This window comes from Myripristis murdjan, chromosome 8 (genome assembly GCF_902150065.1).
Source record: "Myripristis murdjan chromosome 8, fMyrMur1.1, whole genome shotgun sequence".
Classification (NCBI taxonomy): domain Eukaryota; kingdom Metazoa; phylum Chordata; class Actinopteri; order Holocentriformes; family Holocentridae; genus Myripristis; species Myripristis murdjan.
Window position 1 is genome coordinate 19597881 of NC_043987.1, and position 27899 is coordinate 19625779.

Genomic DNA, 27899 nt, shown 5'->3' on the forward strand with positions numbered 1-27899 from the left:
CTGCATGTCTTTTTGACTGAAATCAGTTAAATATTACTGACCATTCAACTTAAAAATAGATGCAGCCTATATTCAGTGCACAACTATGACAGAGCAAAAGAGCTTTTGGACTGACAGTGGCTTCTTAGCCTTATGATTTCTCCCCCTCCACAGGGAGAGGTACAATTATCTACATGTAATGTGTCACTGCACACACACACACACACACACTTGAGCAACCTCAGACTGAGCTGCGGCTGCCTAGCAGCAGGCTGAGTAGACTCTCCCAATTACCCCACCATCCTGTAGTGTCAGCAGCCGTGAATAGTTGCTCAGAGAAGGAAATCGCACTGAAAGGGATTAAGCATAGGGCTTTCTTAGAAACCAAACAGCACAGAAATGTGCAATACAACATGACAACAAATACTGAGTTTTTACTTACTTCATATATAAAATATCTTTTTGAATTTAGGTACAACAGAAGATGAGCATCTTGTCAGACAATACAATGCAGACATGGAAGGTCAAAGCAGTGACAAAAATCCTTAAGTTTCAACCAAATTTACAGAACACTTTACCAAGTACCAATTTTGAAGCACCTGACTCTGTTTGCTCTTGGGATTGCTGTAGTGTGTTAGGCTGATACCCGAAAGTGCAGGCTCACCCACAGAAACCTCCCCGTCACCTTGGTCAGGTTTGATCCCATCTATCTCATAAACAAATAATCTGCATTGTTTCCAGTGAGAAGTGTGATTCCACAAACCAAGCGTGTTTTACCATGCCATGGATCTGTTACAGGCTTAAAGGGATTGTGTTAGCAATGTGTTTCCGATCAATGACTTCACGCGAAATCACAGGCACTTTGTTTGTCTCAAAGACAGCATGTGCATATCCCTAAATAATATGAATAGCTGTCTTGCACACTGGTGGACACTGGTGGCCATATGGCCGGGGATGGTTGGGCTCAACTCAAAGAGCCACCACTACCAGTCACAAGCATCTGTTCTCACTTAATACATTTCCATGTCACGTTGAAAGCCCTCTGTGGACATACACAACCATGAAAACATGACAGTTTCACCACAGGCAAGCTGATCAAACAGAAATCATTCTAAATCCAAAAACAGTACAAGTTATTCAGCATTAAAAGGATTAAGGTATCACTTTTGTACTTGATAATGCATTATTCTGTGGAATTGACTAGCGCAATTACTGGAAAAACATCACCAGACTGTCATATTTGTTTTCAGATTCAAGATGTTTTGAGTGATCAAATAGCCAGTAATAGACAGTCTTTGTCGAACCAAACATCTCTGAACAATACAAAACATGCAAAAACACAGTGTTGTTTGGCCTGCAGTCCAACACTCATACAAAAGCCTCATTCATGGCTGGAATGAACAGAGAGGGTCAACCTTTAAGGGATTACAAATGTAAATAGCTGTGCCAGGCTCTAATAGGGCTTCTGCATTTAAAAAGCTGATGCGATTAATTTAGACCTGGCTAGAGGCCATCAAACAGATATGACGCCAAGGTAGGCAGCAAGGCCAGATACAAATAGTTTCCTTCATTTCAATCCCCAATGTTTGTTTTATCTGCAGGGAAATGTTTCTATATTGTTGTGCATTAGACTACGCTCAAATATGTTCATTTTTGAACTAACACAGAGTCAACCTGGTTGAGGGCAGCTATCTAAAGCTCATATAAAACACAGAGAATGCGTAGGAAATAAATAAAACTTTACTTAAAATGTCCAAAATAACCATATATTCTCTCAGCTTTCCATGCAAACAGCAAAAAAGTGTAAAAACACATGGACTGATGTTTCTACAGGACTGCCACCTAGTGGGACCACAGCCAACAAACAGATTAATTTTAGACGAGAGAATCTATGAGAAAATCCATTTGGTTTTACTGTCTAGTTAATCCGGAATAAGCACTCTATCACTAAAAATAATGTAACAGGAGCTACCTATTGAACCAGTTAGAAAAGTGTAGACATCTCAGGCAAAAAAAATAAGAGAAACAGAAACAAGAACTCTTTTCTGTTATCTACTGTTATTTATTTTTCTTATGTTGTGTTGTGTGTTTACTGTGGGTTGCTGTCTGTAAATGTCTTTCTTAAACAACCTGCTTGATTGAAAGAGAAAAAAAAAAAAAAACAGTAGCTACCATGCAAATTCATCTTTACATGTAGTCTCAGGTGCTTGGTGTCTCTATCCTAGCAGCCACTTACACACTCAGTTCATGTGAATGCCCTGTTTTATTCCAAGGAGCTAAATGGCTGGTATAATAACACAAGTTGCTGGTGAATATTGATATTTACCAGATGTGGTGCTCTGTGGATGCAAATATTTGCGTCTGTCCTTCCATGACAGTAACATACACTGTTGTAAAGTCTCCTTTTGGGGGGTCTATCAGTTCCTCCTGTAAGGGGTGTATGCAACAAGTGCAGTCTGCCACATGCCAGACCATCTTGTTTCTCTGTTCTGCACACCTCTGCTGAAGACAGTCACAGACAATGGCCATAGTAGGAAGTTACAGCTAGCTGCAGTTTCTTCTGGCAAGTGGCACGGGGCATCACTCAAAGTTCTTGAGCTTGTCCAGGCCGGCAGTCCTGGCTTCCCGCTGCTGCTGCCTCTGCTTTTTAAGATGCCGGTAGGCCTCCACTGCGCGTTCCCTCTCTTCCTCCATCATCCTCTGTCGGGCCATGGACGGTTTGGCTGTGGAGACGGCCGTGTGACCCAGAAGAGAGTTGAGAAGCAGCTCCTTTGATGCGTTCTAGTTGTTCAAGGAACAGAGAGAAACAAAAGGTGACCACTTACATCAAGTTTTGGCACAAATGTGAAACACTTAAATTTGTGCTCATATAAAAATCCACTGTATATTACCTGGGATTTGACCATAGCTTTTTTGGGTTTGGCACTCAAAGAAGGTGGGGCCATCACAATTTCTCCAAAGTCAACTTTATCTAAAAAATAAAAAGAGAGAGTATTAGAAAGCAGCAAACTCTTCTCAATGTATCAGTGGTAACTAATGTTTTTTTTCTCCAGACTTCTGGCAGGATCTATTTCTCCCCAATAGCTAAATATAATCCAACATCATCTGAGAAACTACATAACCATATTTTCAGGGGGAAAGACAGAAAACTTAAATAAATACATTGGCCTTATGGATACGTCTATTGAAAAATGCTGTTAAAAGTGGGATAAAAAAAAAAAAAAAAAAAAAAAAGATGCAAATTAGTGTTCAGCCTTTTGTCAGAAATTTTATCATAAAAATAATAAACCTGGGCCACTCTAGGACATGTGCATCTTTATTCTGAAGCCATTTCAGTGTTGATTTGACAGTACGCTTTGGGTCTTTGTCGTGTTCAACATAAATATTTACAACATACAGCCTCATCTAAGATCTGTGGCATATCAGATTCTGCTTATGAATTTGCCTTTATTTGACTCCATTCACTGTAACGGCTTGACAAATCTCTGATTCTGTGGTGCTGAGAAGCCCTTTCACAACATGATACTGCCACTGTGCTTCATGACAGGGGTGGGGTGTTTGACAGGGGATGATCTGTGCCTCATTTCCACCCCACGTAGGACACGAGTTCAATTTTATTGAATCAGAACCACTCGGTATTTTGGCCGTGTGCTCCCAGAATCTTTCAGGTGCCTTTTGTGCCAAATTCAGCGAGCTGCCAGGTAGACCAGGGTATGGCAGCTTAGCAAATTGGAATCAGTATAGATTCATTACAGGTGCAATCTGTGAGGCGCTCTCATCTCCTGCATATCTCAGAGTCACCAAGCGAGGGGTTTGCCTGTCCTTTAGGTTCAGGCACAGCTAATCTTACACATATTCTGTCAGGTTGTAAAACATGTGAAATGAAAGCAAATACTTAAAAGTGGACTTGTTGGCTGACAGAAACACAAACAACTGACAAAACAAACAAACAAACAAAAACAGTGAGCACAACTTTAAGGTCAGACTTGTTGCTGTGGTCAGAGGCACAGCAAATATTTTTATTTATTGTGAGGCAACATGGAAGGTTCTGGCAGATGTAACTGTATAAAAGCCACATTTGGAGGTACACTGTGTTGGCAGTGGAGGCACAGCAGTGAGCCTGGAAAACTAAAATGTGAAACGTGGAAGTTGGATGATAGGAGCGCACAACAAATTCAAACACCACTGTGAGAGTTCGTCAGCAGCTGTAAACAGAGCTCAAAGCAGGCCCTGACAGATACGTCCTGTGGAAGCCAGTGAGTGGCTATGGCTGAGTTATTCTACTGACTGGGGAATAAATACACAAAAGTAAAAACTCTTAATTGTTAATAGTCCAACTGTTTGTTTGTTTTTCTCTATTTTTGCATGCTTGCTGGGGTATTGTTTGTTATTGTTGGATATTGTTGCTTTATAGCAGCTGGATCATATGTCATTCTTACAACTTCAGCTGGTTTTTAAATAATGCTGAACAACTAATTGACAGGGGTGGGGTGTTTGACAGAGGGTGAGCATATTTCCAATTGGCACTGAGACAGTTAGAGACAGAGTGAATTTAGCAATAATTGTGCAACGAAACTGCAGAAAGCCATAAATTTGAACCAGAAACCAGGCCACAGAAAAAATAAATTATCTTAAGAGGAGGATAAAATACTGATGCAGGATAGTCTAAGTCAAGTGACTCTAGTTCTGTTTTGCATTAACAGGTGGGAGGCTCTGGGATGCAATAAATTACAGTTGAAGTTTTTGGATGTGCTGTGGGCCAAATTCAACAAAACATCTGTTCTGAGACCAATAACCTCAATTACCTACCTGAAACACACTTTCTCTCTTTGTCACTCAACACTGTCACATGGTTCTGTAAGTTTATGACAGTGCAACCTGATATCCGCCTTGGTCAAAATGATTCCGGTAACAACATCTTTCTTTTGATATGTGAATTTGGCATCTGTCTGCAAATTTTCCTCAAATTATATGGATTACCTGTGCATCCTGTGCATCAATAAGTGTCCCTGCATTACATGTTTACATTACCTACGAACATCTCTTTTTCGATCTTGTCCTCCTGTCTGTCCAGCTTTTTCTGCTGTAGCTTCTGTAATCTCTCTTTATCATACCTGCAGCAAGACAGTGGGAAAAAAAAAAAAAAAATCAGTACATCAGACACAATGCGACCACAATCTTAAAAGAGAAAGCATGTGACAAAATACAGTTTAGACTTATATACATCGACTTGAATCAAGTATCACTACATACAACCATAAACACCTAACACAGCTACTTCATGCTAAGATTGGAGTGAAAAACTTACTTCTTCTTTTTCTCAGACCTGCCCGTATCTGCAGGCATCTCCTGTTTGTCTATTTCCAGCTCTGGTTTCCTCTCCACCTGGTTCTTGGTGAGGAAGAGGACATGATTCGTCTCATTCTCCATGCGCTGCAGGTAAGACTTCACATCCTCCTCCTTTCCCCTCCTGAAATGAGGAACAGGTATGTCGCCAACCTGAGAGTCTGCTGGCTTCACTTTGGGGATGAAAGCTGGACAAGACAGAAAAGTAGGCGTCAACTAAGGCGGACACACAATGATACACTCATGAAAGGGTTAAAGCAGTTTTCCTCACACCTTTTTTCATCTTTTTCCTCCTGGAGGATCCCATGTTCATCCTCTCCTTGCTCTTCATGATCTCGCGGAGCCGGAAGGGGATGTGTTTGAGGTGGTCTTCATGTTTGGCTTTCTTTAGCTTACCATCAGTCTTCAGCTTCTTCTCACTGGAGTCCGGACAGCATGCGAGGAGGAAGCAAATAAGCATTAGCTGGCTCGTAACTTGAGATAGCGACATGTTTAACATTTGAAGAGCAGGAGAATGCTACTGAGTGAAGTGTCGTTTTAATCCCGTGGCTCTTCGATCCCAATCCAACAGCTAAATTAGCGTTAGCTGCCGGGGCTAGCAAGCTAACAGGTAGACTCTTTATGCACTCATTTTCCTCTTTCGTCGTCTCTTAACGTTACCTTGGATGTCGCCCGATCTTGCCATTTTGTTTTCCCGATTCAGTAAGCCTATTCTGCCGATTCTTCCCCATGTTTCTACCTTTTACTCGAGGTCGTTACGGGTAAAGTTGTCAAAACAACAACACATGTTAAAGCAGCGTGTATCTAAACCTTTAACCCGTGAACCTCGACCCCGTCAGTCCAACAGGACCAGGAAGTGAAGAGCTCTCACTCCGTCTCTTTTCCGGTAGCGCAAACGTCACCATCTGCTCTGACACCGTACCACAGGACAGAAGACTTTATTTCTGCTGAGTTAAATATGTATTCAATCTCTGTATCATACGTGTTATTTTTTTACACCCACTCATGCAAATGGGCACAGAAGAACTGAAACACAGAGCAATCGAAAATAGAAATTGGACATTATCTTGCATCAGAACAGTTATAATCCTAAATATTTAAACCTGTGAGGCCTTATGTAATTTATGGATACCCTTAAGTTTTTTTTTTCCTTTATAATTTACATGTATTTTTTCTGTCTTTTAACTTTGCATGTATTTTTACTTGTGCACAATCCATATAGCAAATGTTTATATCTATGAAAATGTATTATTGTTTGTTTGTTTGTTTGTTTGTTTGTTTGTTTGTTTAAAAAAAAAAAAAAAAAAAAAAAGCTTTAGTTTAGTTCTCAAGATATACCCTAAAGCACTAAGATTGGTCTGAATAGCCTTGAACTAACAACAAAAACCCTAACCCACTTTAACCCTAACCCCTGTGGGTTTAGTGAGGTTCATAATGAGGCTGCAATGCTGTTTTTGTCACTGTTCAGATTTTATTTGTCTTTGTAACACCTGCCGGGCCTCTCTGCTCCGATTTGCTATCTGACCGGCACAACAGCTGGGACTTCTGCAGGAGGCGAGAGTATACGTGAGGGATTTCCTGCCCACTTCTGCAGACTAAAAGGTTCGTCAGTTTCTTCTAAGAGTAATACGTTTTGTTCATAGACGATCTTTGCTGCTGTAGGCTGACTTATGATATCTAATCAACACGTTCCTCTGACTGGGCAAATGAACTGCACTCCATGCTTGCCGACACCAGAGGGCGTAGTACATTTACATTGATTTGCAGTAGAAATATTGACTTGTCACTCAAAATCGTTTACAGTATCTGGTTTGCAACATCGCAGCGGCTCCAAATGCAATGCAATTTATTTTTCCGGTTTGACTTGGGCAGCCCATGCTTTTGTTGCTTTTCCTTGATATAATAACTGAAATTGTGATCTGTTTTTGTTTTCCCCAGTTGGCTTTTTACATACACCATCAATGTAATTTGTAGCTACAAAATACATGTAAAACTTAAAATCAGGTGACACATACTGTCAGCTTTTATTATCGAGTAGAAATTAGCACCGCTCCCAAAAGACCATCACACAGCTGCAGCTCATTCAGAGTGCGACTGCTGGAGTTTTTGGAGCACAGCACGGGACTCCAGTGTTAAAATCCTAACACCGGCTTCCATTTAGTGACAGAATGGATTTTAATATTCTGCCACTAGTCTACAAATCACTGTCTGGTTGAGGCTCAGAATACAACACCGATATGCTCGAAGAATATAAAGGAAGTGGGACTCGGGTCAGCTGGTGCAGCCCAGAGTTAATGCAAAACATTTAGCTGTTATGTAACAGGAACAAATTGCTGGATGATCTTAGATGTGCCCCAGATATAGCATTTTTTTTTTTTTTTTTTTTTTAATTCAGGTTAAAAACATTTCTCTTTTAAGTTCTAAAACTTTCACTCTGACAATGTAATCAACTCTGTCTAGTAATCAATGCTGCACTTTAATTCTGGATGTAGACCTCTAGTCACTCAGTTGAGGCCACTTCTTCCATCTTATTTTATTCTATTTTATGTGCTTTGTAGGCTACTCTCTTTTATGTTACTTATCTTGTAATCTCGTGCTGTATTTTATATGGATGTTCCCTTTTGCTTTTATTTATGTAAAGCACACTGAATTACCCCTGTGTTTGAATTGTGCTATTTAAATGAACTATTGCTTTTGCTATTTACTTGTGTCCTGACATTAAGATCAGTGTTGCAAGGACTGAACACGTGTGTGGGCACTGCTTCCACTCTGCATGCCTTCTCTTCAGTGTAATTTGGCCACCTAAGTTGATTCCAATACAAACCAGACCGTGTTGTATGGCCAAAACTGAAGCCAGTCATGCACTTGTAGCCATGGCTTGGCCACAACGAGGGCGCGACTGTCTTCCTTCACAGTCGTTCTGGTCACCACCTCAGCAACATTGGTGTGCATTCCCTCTCTCTCCTATCCTGCAGAACTGAAGCCAAGACAGTGGAGAGAGTCTGTATCATTTGAAAATGATTCTTAGTCATGTACTAAAGTATAACATCCATGTAAAGTCATTTGTGATGAATTTAAGACAGTTAAGAAAGATTTTGCCTTACTTTTTGTGATTACTCAGAATCAGTCAGAAATATTAGATCCATTGTAAATATCCAAATGATATGATCCAAATGATGAAACTGTAAGTCATTTTCTCTTTGAGCACTGAATTCATATTACCAGGGGCAAACAAACTGACTGACACTGCCATACATAGTTTGCCATGTGTACAGTGGATGAAGCAATGAGCTGAAATAAAACTGAATTCATAAAAAATAAATACACTTAATACTAAATTAAAAGGAATTATCATCTGCATCATTTGACTGTGCTGTAAATATTTATTTGAGCTGTATTCCCATTTAGAGAATCTGTGTCTAGAGAAAGGGAGAGTAAGTGAGCATGAACAGAGTGAGAGTGTGTGTTTGCATGTGTGCCTGCTTGCCTAATAAGTCTGCATGTGTCAACGTGCCTGTGTGTGTGTTTGTGTATGCGTGTGCACATATGGATGACTATGGTACAGTAGATTATTGTAGCAAGCAATAGTAAACAATTAGGTGAATCAGCCGGGTGGGGAAGACTGGGGAGGATTACCGGTGCGACATAATGCAGCCCAATCTGGGAGACTGCTGATGGAAGGAGAACGGCGCCAGTCATGCCAGAATATTCCCCAGTGACGAACAGTGCATGCAGCCAGTGGTGTGTGTGTGTGTGTGTGTGTGTATGTGTGTGTGTGAGGAGAGGAGGATGCTGAGGAGAGTGGAACTCATTCAGAGAAAATCCCAGAGCTCCATCTGTTGACCGGAAATGTCTGGAACATTGTGTAAGCTCTGACATGAGACAAGTGTCACGGTCCATATATGATATTATGCAAAAGACGTGTTCTTACAAGTAGTAGAGGCCATGGGCAGCACATTGTCCCCTAACGTCATAATCTTCTCAGGGTCTGAAGACAATAAAAGGCCACCAGTGAACACAGTGCATCAGGCACTCACAGCAGTCCGGATCTCCAAGACTCTCCCAGCAGAGAGTAGCAGCAGCAGCACAGTTGGTGAGTATTTCAGCTAAGATAAAAAAAAAAAAAAAAATAATAATAATAATAATAATAATAATAATAATAATATCTCTGGACTGCCCTTGTAAAAAAATCTCTCATGAAAAGTCGCATTTGATATGAATCCATGTGTGTTTTGGACATTTTCAAATGTGAGAATTTTTTCTATGTTGTATTTCAGAATCATTTGTCGTTAAAAGATTTGAAAATTTCACTGCATAGGCCTAAACTGTTTTTATTCTCTACTTTTCACCTGCCTTTACATATTAACTTGATTTCAAAAATTAAATTGCATCTTGAAAATTCATTGAATGACTACACTTGAATGAGTGGGTTTTAATCCGCCTATCATTGCTTTCTTTCTTTCTTTCTTTCTTTCTTTCTTTCTTTCATTAGTTAGTTTCAGGTGAGGCTTTCTCATAATGAAATTTGGTGTGCTTGTAGTTAGTTTATGCATGTGAAAACATTTACACAGTTCCAGATGATGTAATTTGTTGTTAATGGTGCTATTTAATTACAATTGTAAGATGTTTATTGTAATTATTGCACACAAACAGCTGAGTTTAAGCAAGTTCCTTGTAGCTGTTAAGTTGTGCATGCTGGAAACCCAGCTATTAACTTTCTCTCAAAACACTTCCAGCAGACAACATGTGGCTGGAAACCAACTCAGTGCTGCCAAGACATCTCTTTAGCAAATTCAGCATGTCCCAACAGTAATCAGATTATCCAGGTGGTGTGTATCTTAAGGGCATTGTAGGGGCTTAATCAGTAATATGAGAATGGGATTATAGAAGCCCTTATCACCTGTAACTCTGTATTCATTCAGACATGTTTCTGTAGGACACATTAGCAGACCGCAAATGATTTTGTCTGTGCGTCTTTTAGATTTAAATGGCATAACACTAAATTTATTATTGGTCTGGAAGGGTCAGCAGCCCTAAGCTCTCATAATCAATCTGTCTGTTTTTGTTTTTCCTCAGCATTCACACGTCGGTGACTGTCCACTTCACTACAGTCCAAACAACACAAAGATGAATCTGGATGTGGCCAGACCCCAGGGGAAGACTGGCGGCAAATTCCCTATCAGAGCCACGGCCCCCAGGTCCCCACGCAGGGGCCCACCCAAGTTCAAGCAGAGGAACACGCGGCAGTTCAAGAGCAAGCCCCCCAAGAGAGGCATCATCGGGTATGCATGTTTAAAATCTTATCTCTGACACTTGGTCCGTAAACACTGGCAACAAAAGATAGCAGACAGACACAATGGCTTCTGTAATCTCCATGGCAACGGGATGCTGTCATGTTGGTTCATGTCCTCTTCATCCAACACAGCACCACCCAATTAACTAGCTCACCATGTGACTGCTTCTGTAAAATAAAATAAAATTTAAAAAAGTAAAATAATAAGTACCACTAATACAGTATTATTATTATTATTATTGTTGTTGTTGTTGTTAGTAGTCGTAGTACTACTAGTAATAGTAGTAGTAGCAGCAGCAGCAGCAGCAGCAATAGTAATAGTGTTAAAAATATAATAATAAGAAGAATAATGCTAATAATAAACGAAAAAAATAAAAGCATTACTATGGCAACCACAACATTTTTGGCTGGAGTTCTCCTCTTGCTGCACTTACCAGTCAAAAATATGTCATTTCGAATCATCTGTCGAGAGTGTCCAGCATCAGTAAAGTTTTATTAAGTCCCTCTGAGAGATTTTGTTCTCATCAAAGCTGAAGCTTCTCTTTTCCCCCTCATCCCCTTAAGCTTCGGAGAGGAGATTCCTGGAATGGAAGGTCTTGGCACCGGTGAGAGTGTAATCACAGTACACAGACAACACAAATCTGTTCAAAACAATCTGCCCTTTTTGTTGACCAGCGTTATTATGTTCTTTCTTGTTGCAGATATTACTGTAATATGTCCTTGGGAGGCTTACAGTCACCTAGAGCTGCACGAGCTGGCTCAGTTTGGTATCATCTGAGTCTCCTCCCTGTGGCATCGGATGAGTCAAAGGGAACAGATCTGGAAACTTCATCAGCTTGAATCCCAGAGACCAGAACAACCTGGCGCATCAGTTTTGGCTTGTTTTGAATGATACCCCATGTACCAAAGCGTCAGCAAACAATCTACATGACCTATTTTTTTATGCTGTGTGTTTACCTGAGTTGTTGTTCTTTTTTTTTTAAGTAGAGTTATTCTAATATTAATTGTCAAGCTGCCTGTTTGATGTCCAAAACCAGTTGAGTGCTCAGTGTGTCTTCGTCTTATTTGTTTGCATATGGAGCTGTAACTGAGAGCTTGCCTCATGTTACTGGCCTTAAACATGATTTCACTCTAGGAATATGTGAGTTTCTGCACAAATATCAGCAGCCTGAGTATCCTGTAGAAAATGACTCCAAATAAAACTTGGAAGTTTTTAAACAATTTTTCTAATGAGACATCTGTGTTTTCTTTGTGCTAAAAATTGGCGAAATTGAAAAGGACAAAATTGTGTGTGCTCATAAACCCTGTCCTGGGCTAGAAACATGCAATAATATCCTACAAAATACGAATTATTAATTCCTTTCAGAGAGTGCCACGTCATTAGGATGAAAAGAGGAAAATAAATAAATAAAGACAAAAAATAAATGCCTCATGAAATGAGTTTAATACTCAATTGTATGCCCAAAACAGCATTCATTTGCAGTCATGATATGCCTTGGCACAGAGCGCACACAAAAACGATTTTATGGTACAATACTAAAACCATGATGGCAGACCAAAAGTTAGCACACATGAGCTGCAAAACAACCACAGCATTGCATAAATTGTGTGAGTAAACAAGTCACAAGTAGAGTCCGAATAATATGCCTTTCTTGCTGTACTTGTTGATCATACTTCTATTTATTCACTCATTGTATGTTTCTTTTATCAGCAGCCCATGTAAGGTAAATGAAAAAAAAAAAAAATCAATTAATCAACAACAACAACAACAACAACAATAATGATGATGATGATGATAATAATAACAATAATAATAACAATGATAATAATAATAATAATAATAATAATAATCTAACTAAATAAATAAATCATCCTGAGGGCCCACAATTGCATTTTGCAGTTTCTGAATTTAACACGTGGGAAATGTGTAATATTGAAGCAAAAGTTATACATGGAACTTGGGCCTCAAGTTCAGTACACTTAATTTATTTTATTTTTTTTCCTGCTTGCTGTGCCTGACCACAGGGTAAAAATGGGCAAAGGGTCTCACAGCAGAATAGCATTAAAAGGTAGAATACATCCTAAAGATTCAGGCATGGTGTCACTGGCCACAAAAAAGAAATGCAATATAATATACGTCTGAATACCATTTTTGAGCAGAATAGCATGTTCCGGGGGAGCTTGAATGTCTTGGGGAGATTTCAGCTGCATTTTTAGCAATTTTAGCCTAAACTTATACTTTGGGTTGACAGCATGGACTGTGACATTGTAATATACAGGTTTAACTCAAAATTAGGCTATTTAATTGATAAATTAACCAAATACCACAGTAAGTTGACCAAATAACCTCAGTCACCCAGGTCTTTGGGATATAGCTCAGTCAAGTTTTTTCAGGTGGTCTAGGAGCTATTACAGTAGTGTGTGCACCACGTGACAAACAATACAGGACTCATTGAGCAAGTAGGTATGAGCAACTGTTTCAGTCAGTATACAGCGATATGTATCATCCACTGTTAGAATATATGCTATTAGCTTTATGCCACTGGATGCTATCAAGCAGGCGTGTAGTGATAAACAGAGTCAGAATCTGGACCGCCAGGATGATGATGACAGTTGTCCCTATCAGGCCCGAGTGCTGCTCTATCCAGCGGGAGATTCCTCCCAGACAGCCACCCAGGAAGATCACACTCTGAGCAGAAAACTCGTCCAGCTGTTGGGCCCCCACACCGCACTGCGAGTTCCACACGGTGCCGTTCTCCAGAGGGTCCACACAGCACGTGGCAGGGACGCCGCAGGCCAGCACTCCTGGAGCTGAGCAGTTGTAATATCTGTGGGATGGGAGATAACTCAAGTTTTAATGGAGCATAATGTTTTACTGCATAGTGTGGGCTTGCTGTCGAAATCTGTCATTTTGGCAGATATTGTTTTGCACGGGGGATCCATCTAGTAGTAAAACAATTGCTTTTATTTTGTAAGACAAGACAAAATGTTGTTTGAAACTAGGGTCTGACTTTATGCTTGTATTATTCAAATCTAACCTGGGCTATTATGATAACCCACTGAACAGCCTGTCCAATTTTCATTCTACTCACATGTTGATCTCCCAGTCCCGGTAGTTATCAGCCCCACAGCACTGTAGGCTTGACTGGATCTCATCTGTGATGAACCTCAGATCCAGGTCATCCTGGTAGCGCACCATGGCTGCTAACATCCCCGATCGCAGGTAGCTTCCTATCTGACCCTGTAGACTATATGCCAAAATGGCAGCCAGCACCTGGGCAGTGATCAGCACCAGCACTGCTGCAGAGAACAGCCTCAGTAAACAGCAGTTCTCCCTCAAGGCACCCACACAGCCAGACAGGCAGAGCACAGTCAGCACGAGGCCCAGCATCACAAATACGAGCATAGGGTCGGTACCGAGGCTGCCAATCTTCTCCTGGGCAAAGGACTCTTTGTTGATGAGGCCCCACATCCCCACGCCCAGGACCACCAGGCCCAGCACGGTGAACAGCAGATTGCTCATGAACAGGACATATTTTAGGAAGGAGTCCGTGAGAGAGTATGTGTACTGGGGTTGAGGCCTTTTGGCACCGTGGTGGTTCTGGTCCCGTCCATTATTTGTTTGTGCTTGCTGGAGGTCAGTGTCATCATTAGTCACTACATGGAGGGTCTCCTCAGCACCCTCTTTTGCAGAGGCTGCCTTCAGACAGAAATACAAGTAAATATCCTTGTTCTGGGAAACTGTCTTAAACTTCATGAAACATATTAGAATTCATGTACACTTGTTTTTTTTCCCCAACACAAAAAGAGTTACATAATTTTTAATCCTCAGCTGAGCCGTTCCCACCAGTGGGTCCATAATTACAAATGCAAGCTGCACAACCAAGCTTTGTTCAAATTCACAAAACTTATTTTAAATTCAAGACAAGATGCCAAGGTTTCCAAAGATACCATATATGTAGACTTACATAATCCACATAAAACGATCCATAAGACATTTAATAATATGCAGTTCCTAAATATATATAATTTTGCCTTTTGCTGCAGTGGCACAGCCATAAAAATGGCACCTCGGGTGTTAACCCTCCTATCGTGTTCGCGGTCAAATCTGACCGGTGTACAAGTTTTCTCTCCAAAAAATGCAGTTAATTTCATCTGTTTGTCATGAGGTTCCATGACTTTGTTCACACATGCCATCTGAACACATAAAATAAATTTGGAGAATTTTCATTAATTTTTGAATGTTTTATTTAACTTGCATACACCCATCGTGTTCCCGGTCACAAATGACCGGTCATTAGAAATGAATGGGTAAGACTACAATTAGTGTATAAAATAGAGTTAAACACATTCTCACACTCCTTTCCCACACCCCAACATGCAGGTGTCTTTGAGCAGACACAGATGTGTGTGAACACACACACACACACACACACACACACACACACACACACACACACACACCTTATACCCCTTTCTGGCTTCCATGGCAACCCCCACAGGAAAGTATCTCTCTGACTTCTTTCCCACACCCCAACATGTAGGTGTCTTTGAGCAGGCACACACACACACACACACACACACACACACATACACACACACACACACACACACACACACACCACACACACACACACACACACAGACACACACACACACACACACACACCTTATAACCCTTTCTGGCTTCCATGGCAACCCCCCACGGGAAAGTATCTCTCAGACTTCTTTCCCACACCCCAACATGTAGGTGTCTTTGAGCAGGCACGCACACACACACACACACACACACACACACACACACACATACACACACACACACACACACACACACACACACACACACACACACACACACACACACCTTATACCCCTTTCTGGCTTCCATGGCAAACCCCACGGGAAAGTATTTCTCAGACTTCTTTCCCACACCCCAACATGTAGGTGTCTTTGAGCAGGCACACACACACACAAACACACACACACACATGGACACAGACACACACAGACACACACAACTTTGCCCCTTTTTGGCTTCCATGGTAACCCTCATGGGAACCTACCACGGGAACTGCCAACACCTGTCACCTGACACCTGACACCTGACACCTGTCAGGTGTCAGGTGTCAGGAAGAAGACCCAGCTGAAGTTGTGGTCACCTTTCGGTCCAAAAATGGTAATTTTTCCTGGACCTCATCCCCACCTGAGAGGAACGGTCAGCTTCCATGTGAAAATGTCATGAGGATGACTAGCTAAATCATAGTGGTCAATGCTGACGGGAACACAAAAGATGCTATTTTTTTGCCACTATTTCGAAAATTGAAATGTTTTCAAAACAGTGTCCTTGGAAAACATTGCAATGAAGTACTCTGTGATAAATACTACAATATGTTTCATCTGAGTATTTGTTATAGTCAAAATAATATCTATATAATGTTTTTTTCCCTAAAAAACGAATGGTATGATCTCAGGTAAATTAGGCCTACAGCACATACATAGCAAATAGAAGTTCAAAACTTGTCATTTTCACAAGAGCAGAAGTTGATAAAAAGATCTAACACAACATTAGGTGATAATATGTATCATAGTGGATTTATAATCAAATATAATGTTCCCGGTCACATGTGACCGGGAACCTCATGAGTGTTAGCCCAAAATGAACAGAATAGGAGGGTTAATATTTCACTCAATATAAGTGAACTGTAGCTTCAGTGGAGCACTGTGACATTGTTGTACAGTATGATTTTTTTTATGATTTTAATGGGAAAATCAGTTTGTTACTGAACAACTTTACTATGCAAGTTCGAAGTTCAGAGGTAGCTCCTTACCTTCGGTATGAGTGGGCTGGTTTCACTCTGTGTTTGGTCCTGCCTTGACCAGGGCAAAGCAAACCCCCTCATGCCCAAATATTTCCTCATTCTCTCAACCACTGGGAGACAATTCTCCCTGTCCTCTTAGTTGACCAGAGTGAGACAAACTAAAATGGAACATAGAGAGCATCAACAACAGTAAGAAGTGAAGAGCATGTGAGTTAGAGTTGAATAACGATGGAGTTTGAAGCCCCTGGCCGCGAGCTCTGGGATTTGATCATGTGAGAGTCACAGTGAGGGGATTAGAGCACGCCTCAAAACCTCTCGTACATGATAACAAGGCTCTAACTGTAACAGGAGCCAAGTGATGTGAATTTCAGCCAGATAAACCACTACGATTTGAGATTTTAAAAGGTTATTGTTATTAAATGTTAATTTGAACACACTTATTATTGGATTACAGACACATGGTTAGTCACAAAAAAATGTATGTGCAACATAAATAAACAAATTATTATATATATATATAAAAAAACCTATTATACAAAATATTATACAAAATCTAACTTGTAATTCAATCAGTGCAGCAGCTTGTTCCATTTTCTCAGAGATGCCATCCTGCAATAGTGAGACTGAATTTCTTGGCATGCACAAAGTCAGCAGTCCCTTTCACTGTATTAAATGTGCCAGTTTGGCATTGAACCTTCCCACATGTGCTTTTAGTTTTCCCTCCAAAAATGATAAAACTCTTTTGCTGGAAAACAATACAGCAGATACGTCATCGTAGAAAGTAGGGAAAGTTCATGTACAAGTACATGACTGAGTGCCTGGTCACGTATGAACACAGTTAATCTGACCTGTCTGAATATGCAGTTTCCTGACCTCAAAAGGATAATGATGGTAATGGTGATGTTATCACTTACTGTTTTCTGTACAAAATGATATTAAATGAAAGAAGTATTTTATGAAATAGGCTTTTCAAACATTTTAAACATTGGTTGAGACAATTATTTGTGTATGCGGGTTTAATATCAGTTATTAGAGAGCTATGCCATAGCACATGGGGAAGGATAGATGCCTGAGATGGAATTTTTTTCCCCCACAAAATTTGGGTCACATAAGTACAAGATCTTTGTGAACAATTGTTAAAGGCTTACTTGACTAAAATAACCTGCGGGTTATAATGCATTTGTCTTCTGCCTTTGTTAATAAGACATCCTCAAGTCAATTACAATCTCCTGTTGAAGTGCAATTTTATCCTTTTCCATCTTTTACCACCCTGTCTCATATCTAATTAACTAAAGCACAATCTTGAGTATCATCCCCTTTCATGACATTTTACATTTTTAGGAATTATGTATGCTGGTCAAAAACATGTTGTCATGTTAACCTGACTATAGGTACTTTTTTCTGCTTTTGCTTTCAGACTGCAGAAAGTTTTAAGAGGAGGAGGCAAACTGCAAGTAGATGATGTAAGTTTACTTTGTTGTTGTTTTTTTTTTTTTAATGTCTCATAGCTTTAACAGTCAGTTATATTCTCCAGCAGAATTTAACATTTCTGTACCGTAATGTTCAGGCAGATGACTTCTTGTGCTGAAGAAGAATATGTTTCCATTAGCAACAGCACAGACAGTCTTTGTTAGGTCTTTTAAAAGGTCAAATGTTATCATTAAGGCCTTTACTTAATGTCATCCAACATCATAACCATATCCAAATAATGAGAGGGATTTATTTCTTCTTCAGTTGCTGCTGGCTGGCTTTGTAGTTTGGTCAACCTTGCCTGGTAAAATGAAACGGAATTTATATTGCTTCTGGGAATATTAAAAAAAAAGATTTCAGCCTAAGTGCAACATTTGACTCACAGACACATTATAGTAGGCAACACCTATGAGTAACATTTCCATCAAACATCTCTATCAAGGTGAAGTTATTCCTCTATAGTTACACAGAATAGCTCTATAAGCGCAGAGGAGCAGGTCTTGTCTATAGTTTCAACAGAGGATTCACTCACTATCAAAGGCAAAACAACCATCACTTTATCTGAGGTTTTCATACAGCTGCTATTTTTATATTTTTATACTCATTCTTTTACTGTTATTTGTTCTTTTATCGACTGTTTGTCTGTTTGAGCTTGTTTGCCAAGAAAGTACCAAACAGAATTTCGTTGTACATTGTACAGTACATAAGACAATAAAGTCTTCTAAGTTTTAAGCTCTAACTTTGTATGTCTGTGTGAAGTGTCTCAGCTTTGGTTCTTCTCCAGCGTGTTATAACACCAATGAAACAAACATTTATGCTCTGATGATTGATGGTTGCTGTGAAAACAGGAGACGCACGGAAACATGGATTTATTACCGCTCAACAAAGTGAGCAATGCAGAGCCCAGTCCAGCCATCTCACTTCTGCAGCCCCAGTGATAAACAGCACCATACTTAAACGGTTAGAGCATTGTGAGGCCATGGTCCAACTTGTTAATGGTCAAATGTTACTGGCTTCTGCTTGTCTTTTCACTCTGTGTTTTAGCAGAAACAAATATTACTATGCAACACACACACACACACACACAGAACTTGAAAAAATAAAGGCCTTTCCAGAAATGGTTTGCCCATGCAGAGCAGCTGTAAAATATGTATGCATGAGCAAAATGTCTATGCAATTCTTAACAACGGGGTAAACTCCTAGGTAGCACCATAAAGAAGCCTTAGAGGCTTCTGAAGAGCGGATATTCATATATATATATATATATATATATATATATATATATATATATATATATATATATATATATATATATATATATATATATTTTTTTTTTTTTTTTTTTTTTTACTATATACATCTACCAAGAGCATAATGGGTAATAAATCACTGCAGCACAGTAACTAGGCAATATTGCTCAAGACCTCTTGTTACAAAATAAGTTACAGTCAGGATCTACAGCCAAATCAGTGCGACCAACACTCAAGTGAGCATAAATCCCACTATACACATGCAAAACATCTGCCGACCTGCTACTAGGAAGTTTCTGATGGTGTCTCCCACCTTCCACTACATAACCCTCCACCCAAGTCCACCAGCTTACGTCCCCAGACCCAATGAATAGACTCACACAATTAGTTGCCCACTTACAACATAAAATGGCATTTAAACAACAATTACAGTAAAAAATGTAGATAAGAACAACTGCCCCACTACAGTTAGTCATTTTATGCGTCGCGCCCAGTGACTGAGCGCCTGTTTCCTGTGCCGGAAACCGGGCGAAGCGCGGCATGGCACGGCCGGGAAGGCAGCCAAAGATCCAGCAGTGTCCAGAAGACCGGCCACTTGTGGGAAGTCCGCCGTCTGTCAAGTAGAGTAGGCGGGCCCGCTGGAGAGAAGAGAAAGAGAGTGGCGATCAGTGGATAGTTTTGAGTCCGTTTCAACTCATTTGTGCGTAAATTGGGTGGGTGTGAAGGGGGGGGGGGGGTCTCAAAAGGACCGTCCCAACAAGCGGGCGTCTTGGAGGCAAGGTTGCTCCTCGGTGTCAGCAGAGGTGAAGCCGGGCTCCGTGCAGCAGCAGCAGCAGCTGCAGAAGCTCGAACTCGGGAAGCTCCTTTCCCCCAGTGCAGTCAATGTCTCCCAGCTTCGCCTGTGGCTTATACCGCCTTTTCATTCATTCATTCATTCATTCATTTATTTATGTATTTATTTATTTATTTATTTATTTATTTATTTATTACCTTTTATCACCTCTGCCTTTACTACAGCATTCACACCTGTGAACAAGAGCACAGCGAAGGGGGGAAAAACACCCATCCCCAGTACAATTCAGTTCTAGTCCCATTTCAGTACACCCTTCCCAAAGTAATTTTATTCTCCCACTGTTGCCTTGCACACAGTGATAAAAAAGAATCAACACTCCAGTGCCTCAGCCAACACAATCATGATAGTAAAACGACATGTTCAGATAGAGGCCTTGTTAAATCAACATTTGCTCTCCTTCTAGCCTTTCCCAAAAATTTTACAGGTTTGGAAGAATTACAGTTTGAAAACAATTACACCCTTTATGCAAATCATAGGCCTATGGGGTGTATGCAATACAGCAGTTGGGTCAATCAGTGAAGACACGCATCATCCCCCCCTCCAAAGCAGGCGTGTGGGTCAAAATCAGAGCCTGTACAATGTACAGCCTCTGGTTTTCGACTGGACTGAGGAGGACATTACAATCAAATGTCAAAATTTCAGACTTTGACAGACTGTATGTGCTACACGACCTGTCTGATTTGGATGAAGGGATGATGTGTGTTTTCATTGATTGGCCCACAGGCTGCTTGCCTCATTCATAGGTGCAACATGCTGGCTATTTCAGATTTTGGTGTAATTTGCACACAGCTTATTCTCCAGTGGAACTCTATGACAGCAACAGACACAGCTACCTGGAGATTTGCTGTGATATAACTGCAACACCTGTATGCATTTTTATGAAATGCATTTCATGGCACAAATATTGTGTCATATTTTAATGGAAGTACAAAAATATATTTTTCATGCAATTGTGTATGCTTATGTGCATTTACATATACATGCATACATACGCCACACAAACACACACTCACAAATGCACATGTATGTGCACACACAAACACAAGCCTGTGAATAATTTCAGCGACTTGCTGGTAATTAGCTCACCTGCTCTTTATCTCTTGTACCATATAGGATGAGGACATCTTGTCCTGTGTAGGAGTTCAGGGCTATGGAAAGTTCTCCAACCTGCCATAACTCAGAAGCATTCTCATGTGTGTCTGCTGTTTTTGGCCTCAAACTGTGATTTCCATTTTCTGTTTTCTCTCTCAATACCATTCTCTCAGACCTGCCTCTCATGTTGCAGCAGTATCATCCTATTCTGATCTTAGAGACACTCACAGTTTAAATGCCTTGTCCAAACAATTTCAATAAGCACTGTGCTTGTCATTTGAGGAGGTAATCACAGACACTTTGTCAGCTTTTATTATTTATAATTAATTGGATTTGATTTGAGCTAATAATTGCCCCCTTGGCTCCCGTTGCACACCTGGCTGGCCTTGAAGGGGATCCCCTTTTTCTTTGATCCTTTTCAAGATTTTCTCTATTTTCACCCCTTTTGGCTCCCTTTTTGAGAGTTGTTCTCTTGGGCACTGTAAAGGTTTAGGTCAAGGGCCTCCGTTTTGTTTTATATACTGTTACCCTTTGAGACTGTAACGGTGATGAAGGGCCCTTGAACTTGAACTGGCGATCTAAATGTGCAACTCTTTTTGGTTGTAGCATTGGTAAACATACATTCTCTGCTGCTGCCAGTTTATGTCCACATACAGCTAATTCTGCACACTGAGCTGCATGTTGCACCAGTATGGAGGCAGCTCATATCGGTGCTGGAGGGACAGCTATATACGCATGAAGTAAGATCAGTGATCAGTGTCCTCTCGGTCACCTGTGACTCCTCGTGACATGAACACTGACAGCCGTGATGCAGTTGGGAACATGAGAAGCCCTGTGGCGCACCTTGTTTTTGGCACCAGTCTGTAAAAATACTATATTCCAATAGAAAGATCTCCTTCAACATTCTGATAAAGTCATTATAGGGTGATATGCTGCTTGAAGTAAATAACGCACAGCATGTGGGAGAGTGGGCGTGACGATGAGATGAAAAACAGAGAGAGAGAGAGAGCGAGAGAGAGAGAGAGAGAGAGAGAGAGAGAGAGAGACCTGGATATCTCACTCTCTGGCACCTCAGGTTCTGTGCTGTCATTCTTTCCTCTGGCTGGGTTGCCAGGAGCTGGAAGGAATTAGTCTGCCCCTGCAGACGTCTTGCATTCGGCTGCAGATGGAGCTATACAGCTGGGCATTAGTCCCGCCATAAATTTGTTTCCATATTAACATGCATTTAATAAAGAGCAAAGTTGAATTTGTCACTCATTATGAACCCTCCAGATAACCCTCTTGGGTTAATTCATTGTAGTTAGTGACGGCTGAGACTTCCACTTGTGTGATAATAAACATGATTTCCTGCTTATACATGTGATACACATCAAGTGAGACCTTGGCCAGTATTTATTTTCCCATAACATTAGATACAGACAAGGTACTGTAGTCAGCTTAGTATCAGTAGGTTAATACAAAATTGACACTCCTCTGAATATGTTGTCTAAATTGTCTAAAAGTGATCCCTGAGCAAAAAAAAAAAAAAAAAAAAAAAAAAAAAAAAATTGTTTATTTTATTTTATTGTAAATACTTTTTCAGGTTTTAAAAGTAAACTGTATTTTGCAAATAAAAAGGTGGATTTTGGTGGCTTTATCTCTTCCCTGAATATTCGCATTTCTCCACACAGGTGATGCAGTTATCATACACTGAAAATCAATACAGTGTTTATAACTCATGACCTTCCTGCCCCTACATTATCATTATTCTTGATGCACTATTGACAGAATTATTTCATGACAGACTAATCAGATATCAGCTCAGATAATTTATTGAAAAATCTCATTGATTAAAAATGCTTTTTGGAATGCTATTCAAAGTGTTTTTATTTAGTAATCCGTTGATGGAGTCCAGCTCATCCGGGTGTGTGTTGTCAGTGTTGAAGATATACGGTGCAGACTGCAGGTTGTTCATCCTATGTACAGCATGTGGCATCTCTCTGGGGTAAAACCTGGTGAAGATGCCAAGAGCCGTTGCCCAGTCAGAATATTGCTCATGCAGCGATGATGGGATTGTGTCAAATGTCATATATTAACACAGTGAAATATTAATATAACTGCAGACATCAGCACAGGATGGAGCTGCATTCATAGATCGCCACTCAGATTAATAAGGATCTTGAACTGGAATACCAAAGTCTGCGATATAACTTTAACTTGGCAAATACACACTTATTGTGATCAAAAATTTAAATATATGGTGATAAAAGTTTGGAATTTCTTGTGACAAAAATAATTTATCTTCAAACATCAGTCAGGAAAAGGTATCATTTTGCCTGCTGTTTCAAAGTGAGAACTAGTGTGCTTTGGTGATAAATCTTTTCTTTTCCCCAACTCTTTTTCTTTATCTATCCTTCTTTTTTTAAAACCACGGCTCTGAAAGAAATCCTTTTTATGGATCCTGTTGCAATTCCTAGTCCAAAACTGTCCAAATTATAGATTGAAAAAATGTGTTTCAGTATGAAACACCTTCTAAAGAGAGTGTTTTGCTTCACACTCCATCAACAATGTAATGATTTCCACATAAACTATGAATCTACGCTCGTCAACGGTGGATTAAAGTCAAACCTAGCTGATCCTCTAACCAGCACTGATGAAGATCATCCAGCCTATCCTCACAGTAAATCAGACCACAACTTATTTGAGTTGGGGCTCATAAGCAGTTTGTGAGCTAAAAAAAAAATTCTCATTGAAACATAATGGTCATGTTATTGGAAACTGGATTGTTAACATGAGAGCCAGTTTGCCCAGGCACTGCTCTGGCTGTAGACTGGGAAAGGATGACTCGTTTTTCTGGTGCGGTAACACTCAGGTCACTCCAAGAGTCATGTCCACTTATTAGAGTATCTTGTGAAGGCCAGAAATATCACAAGACCATTTGGTGAAAACAACAGCTCACATTTCTGAGTTACATTTAGGATTTTTACTGTGAAGATTTAAGTCCAAGAATGACTAATAAAATGCTGAGGGATACAGTAGTGACATATCATTTGCCTAACATATGGCACTGATTGAGACCAGATAGCAACTCTTCTTCTATTTTCATCATGTGGTAATGTCCCAAATATACTTTAATTGATTAGGCTTGGTTAACTGGATGTAGCTCTCCACAGGCAAGTTGAAAGGTTGGTCCTTGCGGTGCTGATCACCCCTGACACTTGAAGGGACCAGTATTGGCTGCGGATGTCAAAGCCCAGATGTTGAACAGACGATATTACAATAGGCAGTAGGAATGCTGCGCCGGAGCCATGCTGCTACATCAAACACCTCCTCTGGACTGTTGCCCTGGTCTGGCCCGCAGGGAATTGAGTCGCCCTACGCCACCCAGGGCAGCCAAAGACATGTGGGAGATAGATAAGACATTATCACGACTCCCCATTTCAGGCTTGGTGGCTTAGTTGTCCTTGTACCAAATGCTAAGGCCTCATGACACTTTGGAGGAGAGATCAGGGGTGGCAAGCATGTGCGCATGTGTAAAAAGTGTCTGCGCAATTGGTTTCTGTGCATGCAGCAGCGTGCATGCAGGCATCTGAGCAGAGGAACTGAGTGTGTCACAACCCTGCATCAGTGCAGTGGGCGGGAGCAGGTGGGGGGAACGGCTTTGGGAGTGTTGGGAGGCAGATATAAAATTGCTGCCCAGGTCATGTTTTCTCGGAGTGTGTGAGTGTCCAAGGATCATACCACAGCTGTGCTGACCTGGAGGACCCTACAGCACTGCCTCGCACAAAGGTACAGTATCACTGATACTAACATTAACGAGAGAGCACTGATTAGATTGGCTTCACAGGGAGATATTCCTCCTCTGCTTCCTACTACAATGCAGCAAGTCAAAACAAAGATGGAATAGCATTGAGTACAACAAAATCTCCTCAGATATTACCAGGGACATTTATAACACAGATGCGGCAACTATTCTTATTTTGTATTATCTCACTAACATAAGAGCATGCCATGATAGGAGGAAAAAAGTTACGTTTTTTTTTTTTCTCTAATTAAAATATGAGTCACAGAATAGGATGATAGAAGAAAAACAGATGAGTCATTTGCTGGTGATCTAAGTTAGTATTTTTACACACGAGCAGTGACATGCCAACTTTTTCAGCATGTAGAAGATGTTTGCTTGGAATGAGAATGTATTTATTGTTTATGATTTATTGTTTATTGGAATCACAGTAGCTTCTGCAAACACTGTTTCTGGTCTTCGGAAAACATGGAAACAAAAGCATGAAAAAATAAAGCATAAAGTACTAAATAGCATTCATAATTTAAAAAAAAAAAAAAAAAAAAAGATAGAAGAAATAAACTGATAAAATCTCTGGACAGAAAAAAAGTAAAATGCAGTAAAATATGTATCACATGTATGCTAAGTCAGTTTCCAGCTTTGCCCAGCACTACATTCCTGTAGAGTTGTTTCTCAGCTGGACAGGTCTAATATTTTGGTTTATTTCAGGTGAGGAAGATGAGGACAAGGGGGGTTCTGGCCCTGATCTGTATGCTGCATCTGTGTGGAGCTCAGAAATGGAAAGAAGAGACCTCACGTTGGGACACCAAAGGTCAGAACATCATGTGATTATTTTACCAAAGCACTCTTTAAATGATTATCACAAACCTCATTTCTGGAAAGTATTTAATACAGATGCTTTTTTCTAGAATTCAGTATGGTATTAATGGAGTATTGGGCTGCACACTCCTTCACCTTTCAGGCCTTGACTGAATATATCCGTCTCTAGCAGAACACTCCCATGCCAAGACTTGCTCCAACCTGACCCAGGTACTGGACAACTGGAAATTTGCCATTATGACCCAGGTGAAAGACATGCTGGTCAATGACTATGCCTCTGTCCTTCCTGAATACAGCAGGTAGGTAACAGTCTCCTGACTGGACCAACTGTGCATAGAGGGTTAATGGGATGCTGGAAGCCACAGCAAGATGCAGGGCATTTTGAAATTGTGTAAGAACAGCCTGAAGAATAGTAACAGTCAATGACGTCAGTCCACATTTTGTTATTCCTCACAGTCCAACAAAATTAGGATTTACATAACTTGCTCAGTGCTGTATATGACTACTGGCCTGTCAGAGTTATTAATGTGATGGATGATTTCAGGGGTCCATGCAAGGGAGTCTCTGCTTCGCAGTGACCTCACTATGGATAGCGTGCCAAAAGCAAACAGGAAATGTGTTTAGTCTTGTGTTTTGCTGAACTAAAATGTTTTTGGCTGAAATCAGAGTAAGTCATTGACCTTTTCCTTGGAGATTAGGCTGTGGACCATAGAGAAAACAGTGAACACGTGAAATAACATGTTTAATGTGAGCATTCCCTAATAATAGGTTTGGATGGAGTACAGACTTGATGTCATTTCTTGAATTTGGCCCAAATGAAGAGTCAAATCTTTGGATTTAAAAAAAAAATCTTTCTTTTCTCTGTCTTTTTTTCTTTTTCTCTTTGGTTTTTCTTTTTCTTTTCTTGTTTGGTTTTCAGCTTCCGGTTTTCATGTCTGTTATCCTGATGTTTCCTGCAGATGATGGGTCTGTTTCTGCTTAATAACTTGTAGTGACTATGTTCATGTTACCAGTTTGACTTGATTCCTCTCTTGCATGTTTTGCCTGATAAACCCCTGTGAGATTTTGTGTGTTTCTCCAGCTTTACAGTGCTGAAGTTCTTCAACTAGGCATTCTGGCATTAAGACTCTCCATCCTAATGTGTTTGCATGTGTCCAGGATCCAGCCTCTGTCAGATGCTCTGGGAGATCTCTACAAGCAGTTCAACTCTTTGAAGGACGAGCTGGGGAAGCTCACCTCTAAGTTTGACAGGGTGGAGGCTTTTGTGGACGACCTTCAGGATGGCAGACTCGCTTTGCCTCAGCGGCCCATACAGAGGTTTCCCCCCCGGGTGGGTCTGAGGTCCCCACTGCAGGCACAGATGAGGGCTCCTGAGAGGGAAATCATCCGAGGGCCAGCACTGATCAGAGCAAGGGGGAGGAGAGTGACCCGGAGACCTTGACCTGGTGCCAACCGTCTCCTTTCTCGTCAGTCTTAGCTTGATATATAAATGTGGAGAAAGAACTGATCTATTCATATATTTTTCAGCAGAAGATGACAAGGTTCTTTTATTTGACTGTGTGATGTGAGAATAGTTAAGAGCTACTGACAATGATGTAAGAATATTGCATAGTGATGTATGGTGTAAATAGGTTATGCTCCTCAGCACTAGTTCATCCTAATAAAATGTTAGATTACTCTATACTTCAAAAAAAAAAAAAAAAAAGTATTTATATTTGTCTGTTTGTACAAAGCAAAAACCCTTCAACCACAAGGTGGCAGCATTTCCACATTTATCTAAACTATCATTTCAGTGTAGCACGGTTTGACTTATACAGACTGTTGTTGGCTGAAAATGTATTTCACCTTATTTCCACATAGATCTGTGGAATAATATGCTGCTTTTGAATGTTTTCATGCTTAAAGTTACAGTGTGTCATTTATATTTTCATTTCACTGGTAGTTTCAGGGTAAATGATTACACCATCCATTGTAAAACTTAAACAAATCCAAATATAACTGTTTACATGTAAGCATGAAGGAAATACAAAGATATAAAGTATACCCTTTATTTGATTCTATTGTTTTACAATTTTATGTAATTCCTCTGTACAAAATGCAACAAATGGCAAAAGTTTAATCAATTTCCTTTTCCCTGAACATCATGATTTCTAATTTTTAAGTCTCGTAAATCCCAGACAGTGCGAGCAAGAACCAA

At 40.3% G+C, this 27899-nt stretch overlaps 3 protein-coding genes across 3 annotated transcripts; 1 reads left to right on the top strand and 2 right to left on the bottom strand.

The window, feature by feature from the left end:
• Positions 1-405: 405 nt before the first annotated feature.
• On the bottom strand, positions 406-6183 carry ccdc137 (coiled-coil domain containing 137). Its single transcript, XM_030058675.1, has 6 exons — positions 5986-6183; positions 5599-5744; positions 5288-5513; positions 5011-5093; positions 2871-2950; positions 406-2760 (listed from the first exon to the last, which is right to left on the bottom strand). The coding sequence occupies exons 1-6, from the start codon at positions 6054-6056 to the stop codon at positions 2560-2562; spliced, it is 807 nt and encodes a 268-aa protein (XP_029914535.1). The 5' UTR covers positions 6057-6183; the 3' UTR covers positions 406-2559.
• Positions 6184-6659: 476 nt separating this feature from the next.
• LOC115364212 (retinal cone rhodopsin-sensitive cGMP 3',5'-cyclic phosphodiesterase subunit gamma-like) lies at positions 6660-11851 on the top strand. The gene is made up of 5 exons (XM_030058676.1): positions 6660-6927; positions 9311-9418; positions 10402-10607; positions 11183-11223; positions 11320-11851. The coding sequence occupies exons 3-5, from the start codon at positions 10453-10455 to the stop codon at positions 11394-11396; spliced, it is 273 nt and encodes a 90-aa protein (XP_029914536.1). The 5' UTR covers positions 6660-6927; positions 9311-9418; positions 10402-10452; the 3' UTR covers positions 11397-11851.
• A 1112-nt stretch (positions 11852-12963) lies between these two features.
• Positions 12964-16621, bottom strand: tspan10 (tetraspanin 10). The gene is made up of 3 exons (XM_030058674.1): positions 16447-16621; positions 13711-14318; positions 12964-13446 (listed from the first exon to the last, which is right to left on the bottom strand). The coding sequence occupies exons 1-3, from the start codon at positions 16534-16536 to the stop codon at positions 13122-13124; spliced, it is 1023 nt and encodes a 340-aa protein (XP_029914534.1). The 5' UTR covers positions 16537-16621; the 3' UTR covers positions 12964-13121.
• Positions 16622-27899: the final 11278 nt, after the last annotated feature.

Excerpts from the sequence above, each read along its gene's own strand:
- ccdc137 (XM_030058675.1), bottom strand. The coding sequence starts at position 6,056 with ATGGGGAAGAATCGGCAGAATAGGCTTACTGAATCGGGAAAACAAAAT. Across the intron at positions 5,745-5,985 it reads AAGATCGGGCGACATCCAAG|TGAGAAGAAGCTGAAGACTG; the intron begins GTAACGTTAAGA and ends TCCGGACTCCAG. Across the intron at positions 2,761-2,870 it reads AAGCTATGGTCAAATCCCAG|AACGCATCAAAGGAGCTGCT; the intron begins GTAATATACAGT and ends TTGAACAACTAG.
- LOC115364212 (XM_030058676.1), top strand. The coding sequence starts at position 10,453 with ATGAATCTGGATGTGGCCAGACCCCAGGGGAAGACTGGCGGCAAATTC. Across the intron at positions 10,608-11,182 it reads CCCAAGAGAGGCATCATCGG|CTTCGGAGAGGAGATTCCTG; the intron begins GTATGCATGTTT and ends CATCCCCTTAAG. Across the intron at positions 11,224-11,319 it reads AATGGAAGGTCTTGGCACCG|ATATTACTGTAATATGTCCT; the intron begins GTGAGAGTGTAA and ends TTCTTGTTGCAG.
- tspan10 (XM_030058674.1), bottom strand. The coding sequence starts at position 16,536 with ATGAGGAAATATTTGGGCATGAGGGGGTTTGCTTTGCCCTGGTCAAGG. Across the intron at positions 14,319-16,446 it reads CCAGCCCACTCATACCGAAG|GCAGCCTCTGCAAAAGAGGG; the intron begins GTAAGGAGCTAC and ends TTCTGTCTGAAG. Across the intron at positions 13,447-13,710 it reads CGGGACTGGGAGATCAACAT|ATATTACAACTGCTCAGCTC; the intron begins GTGAGTAGAATG and ends CCCATCCCACAG.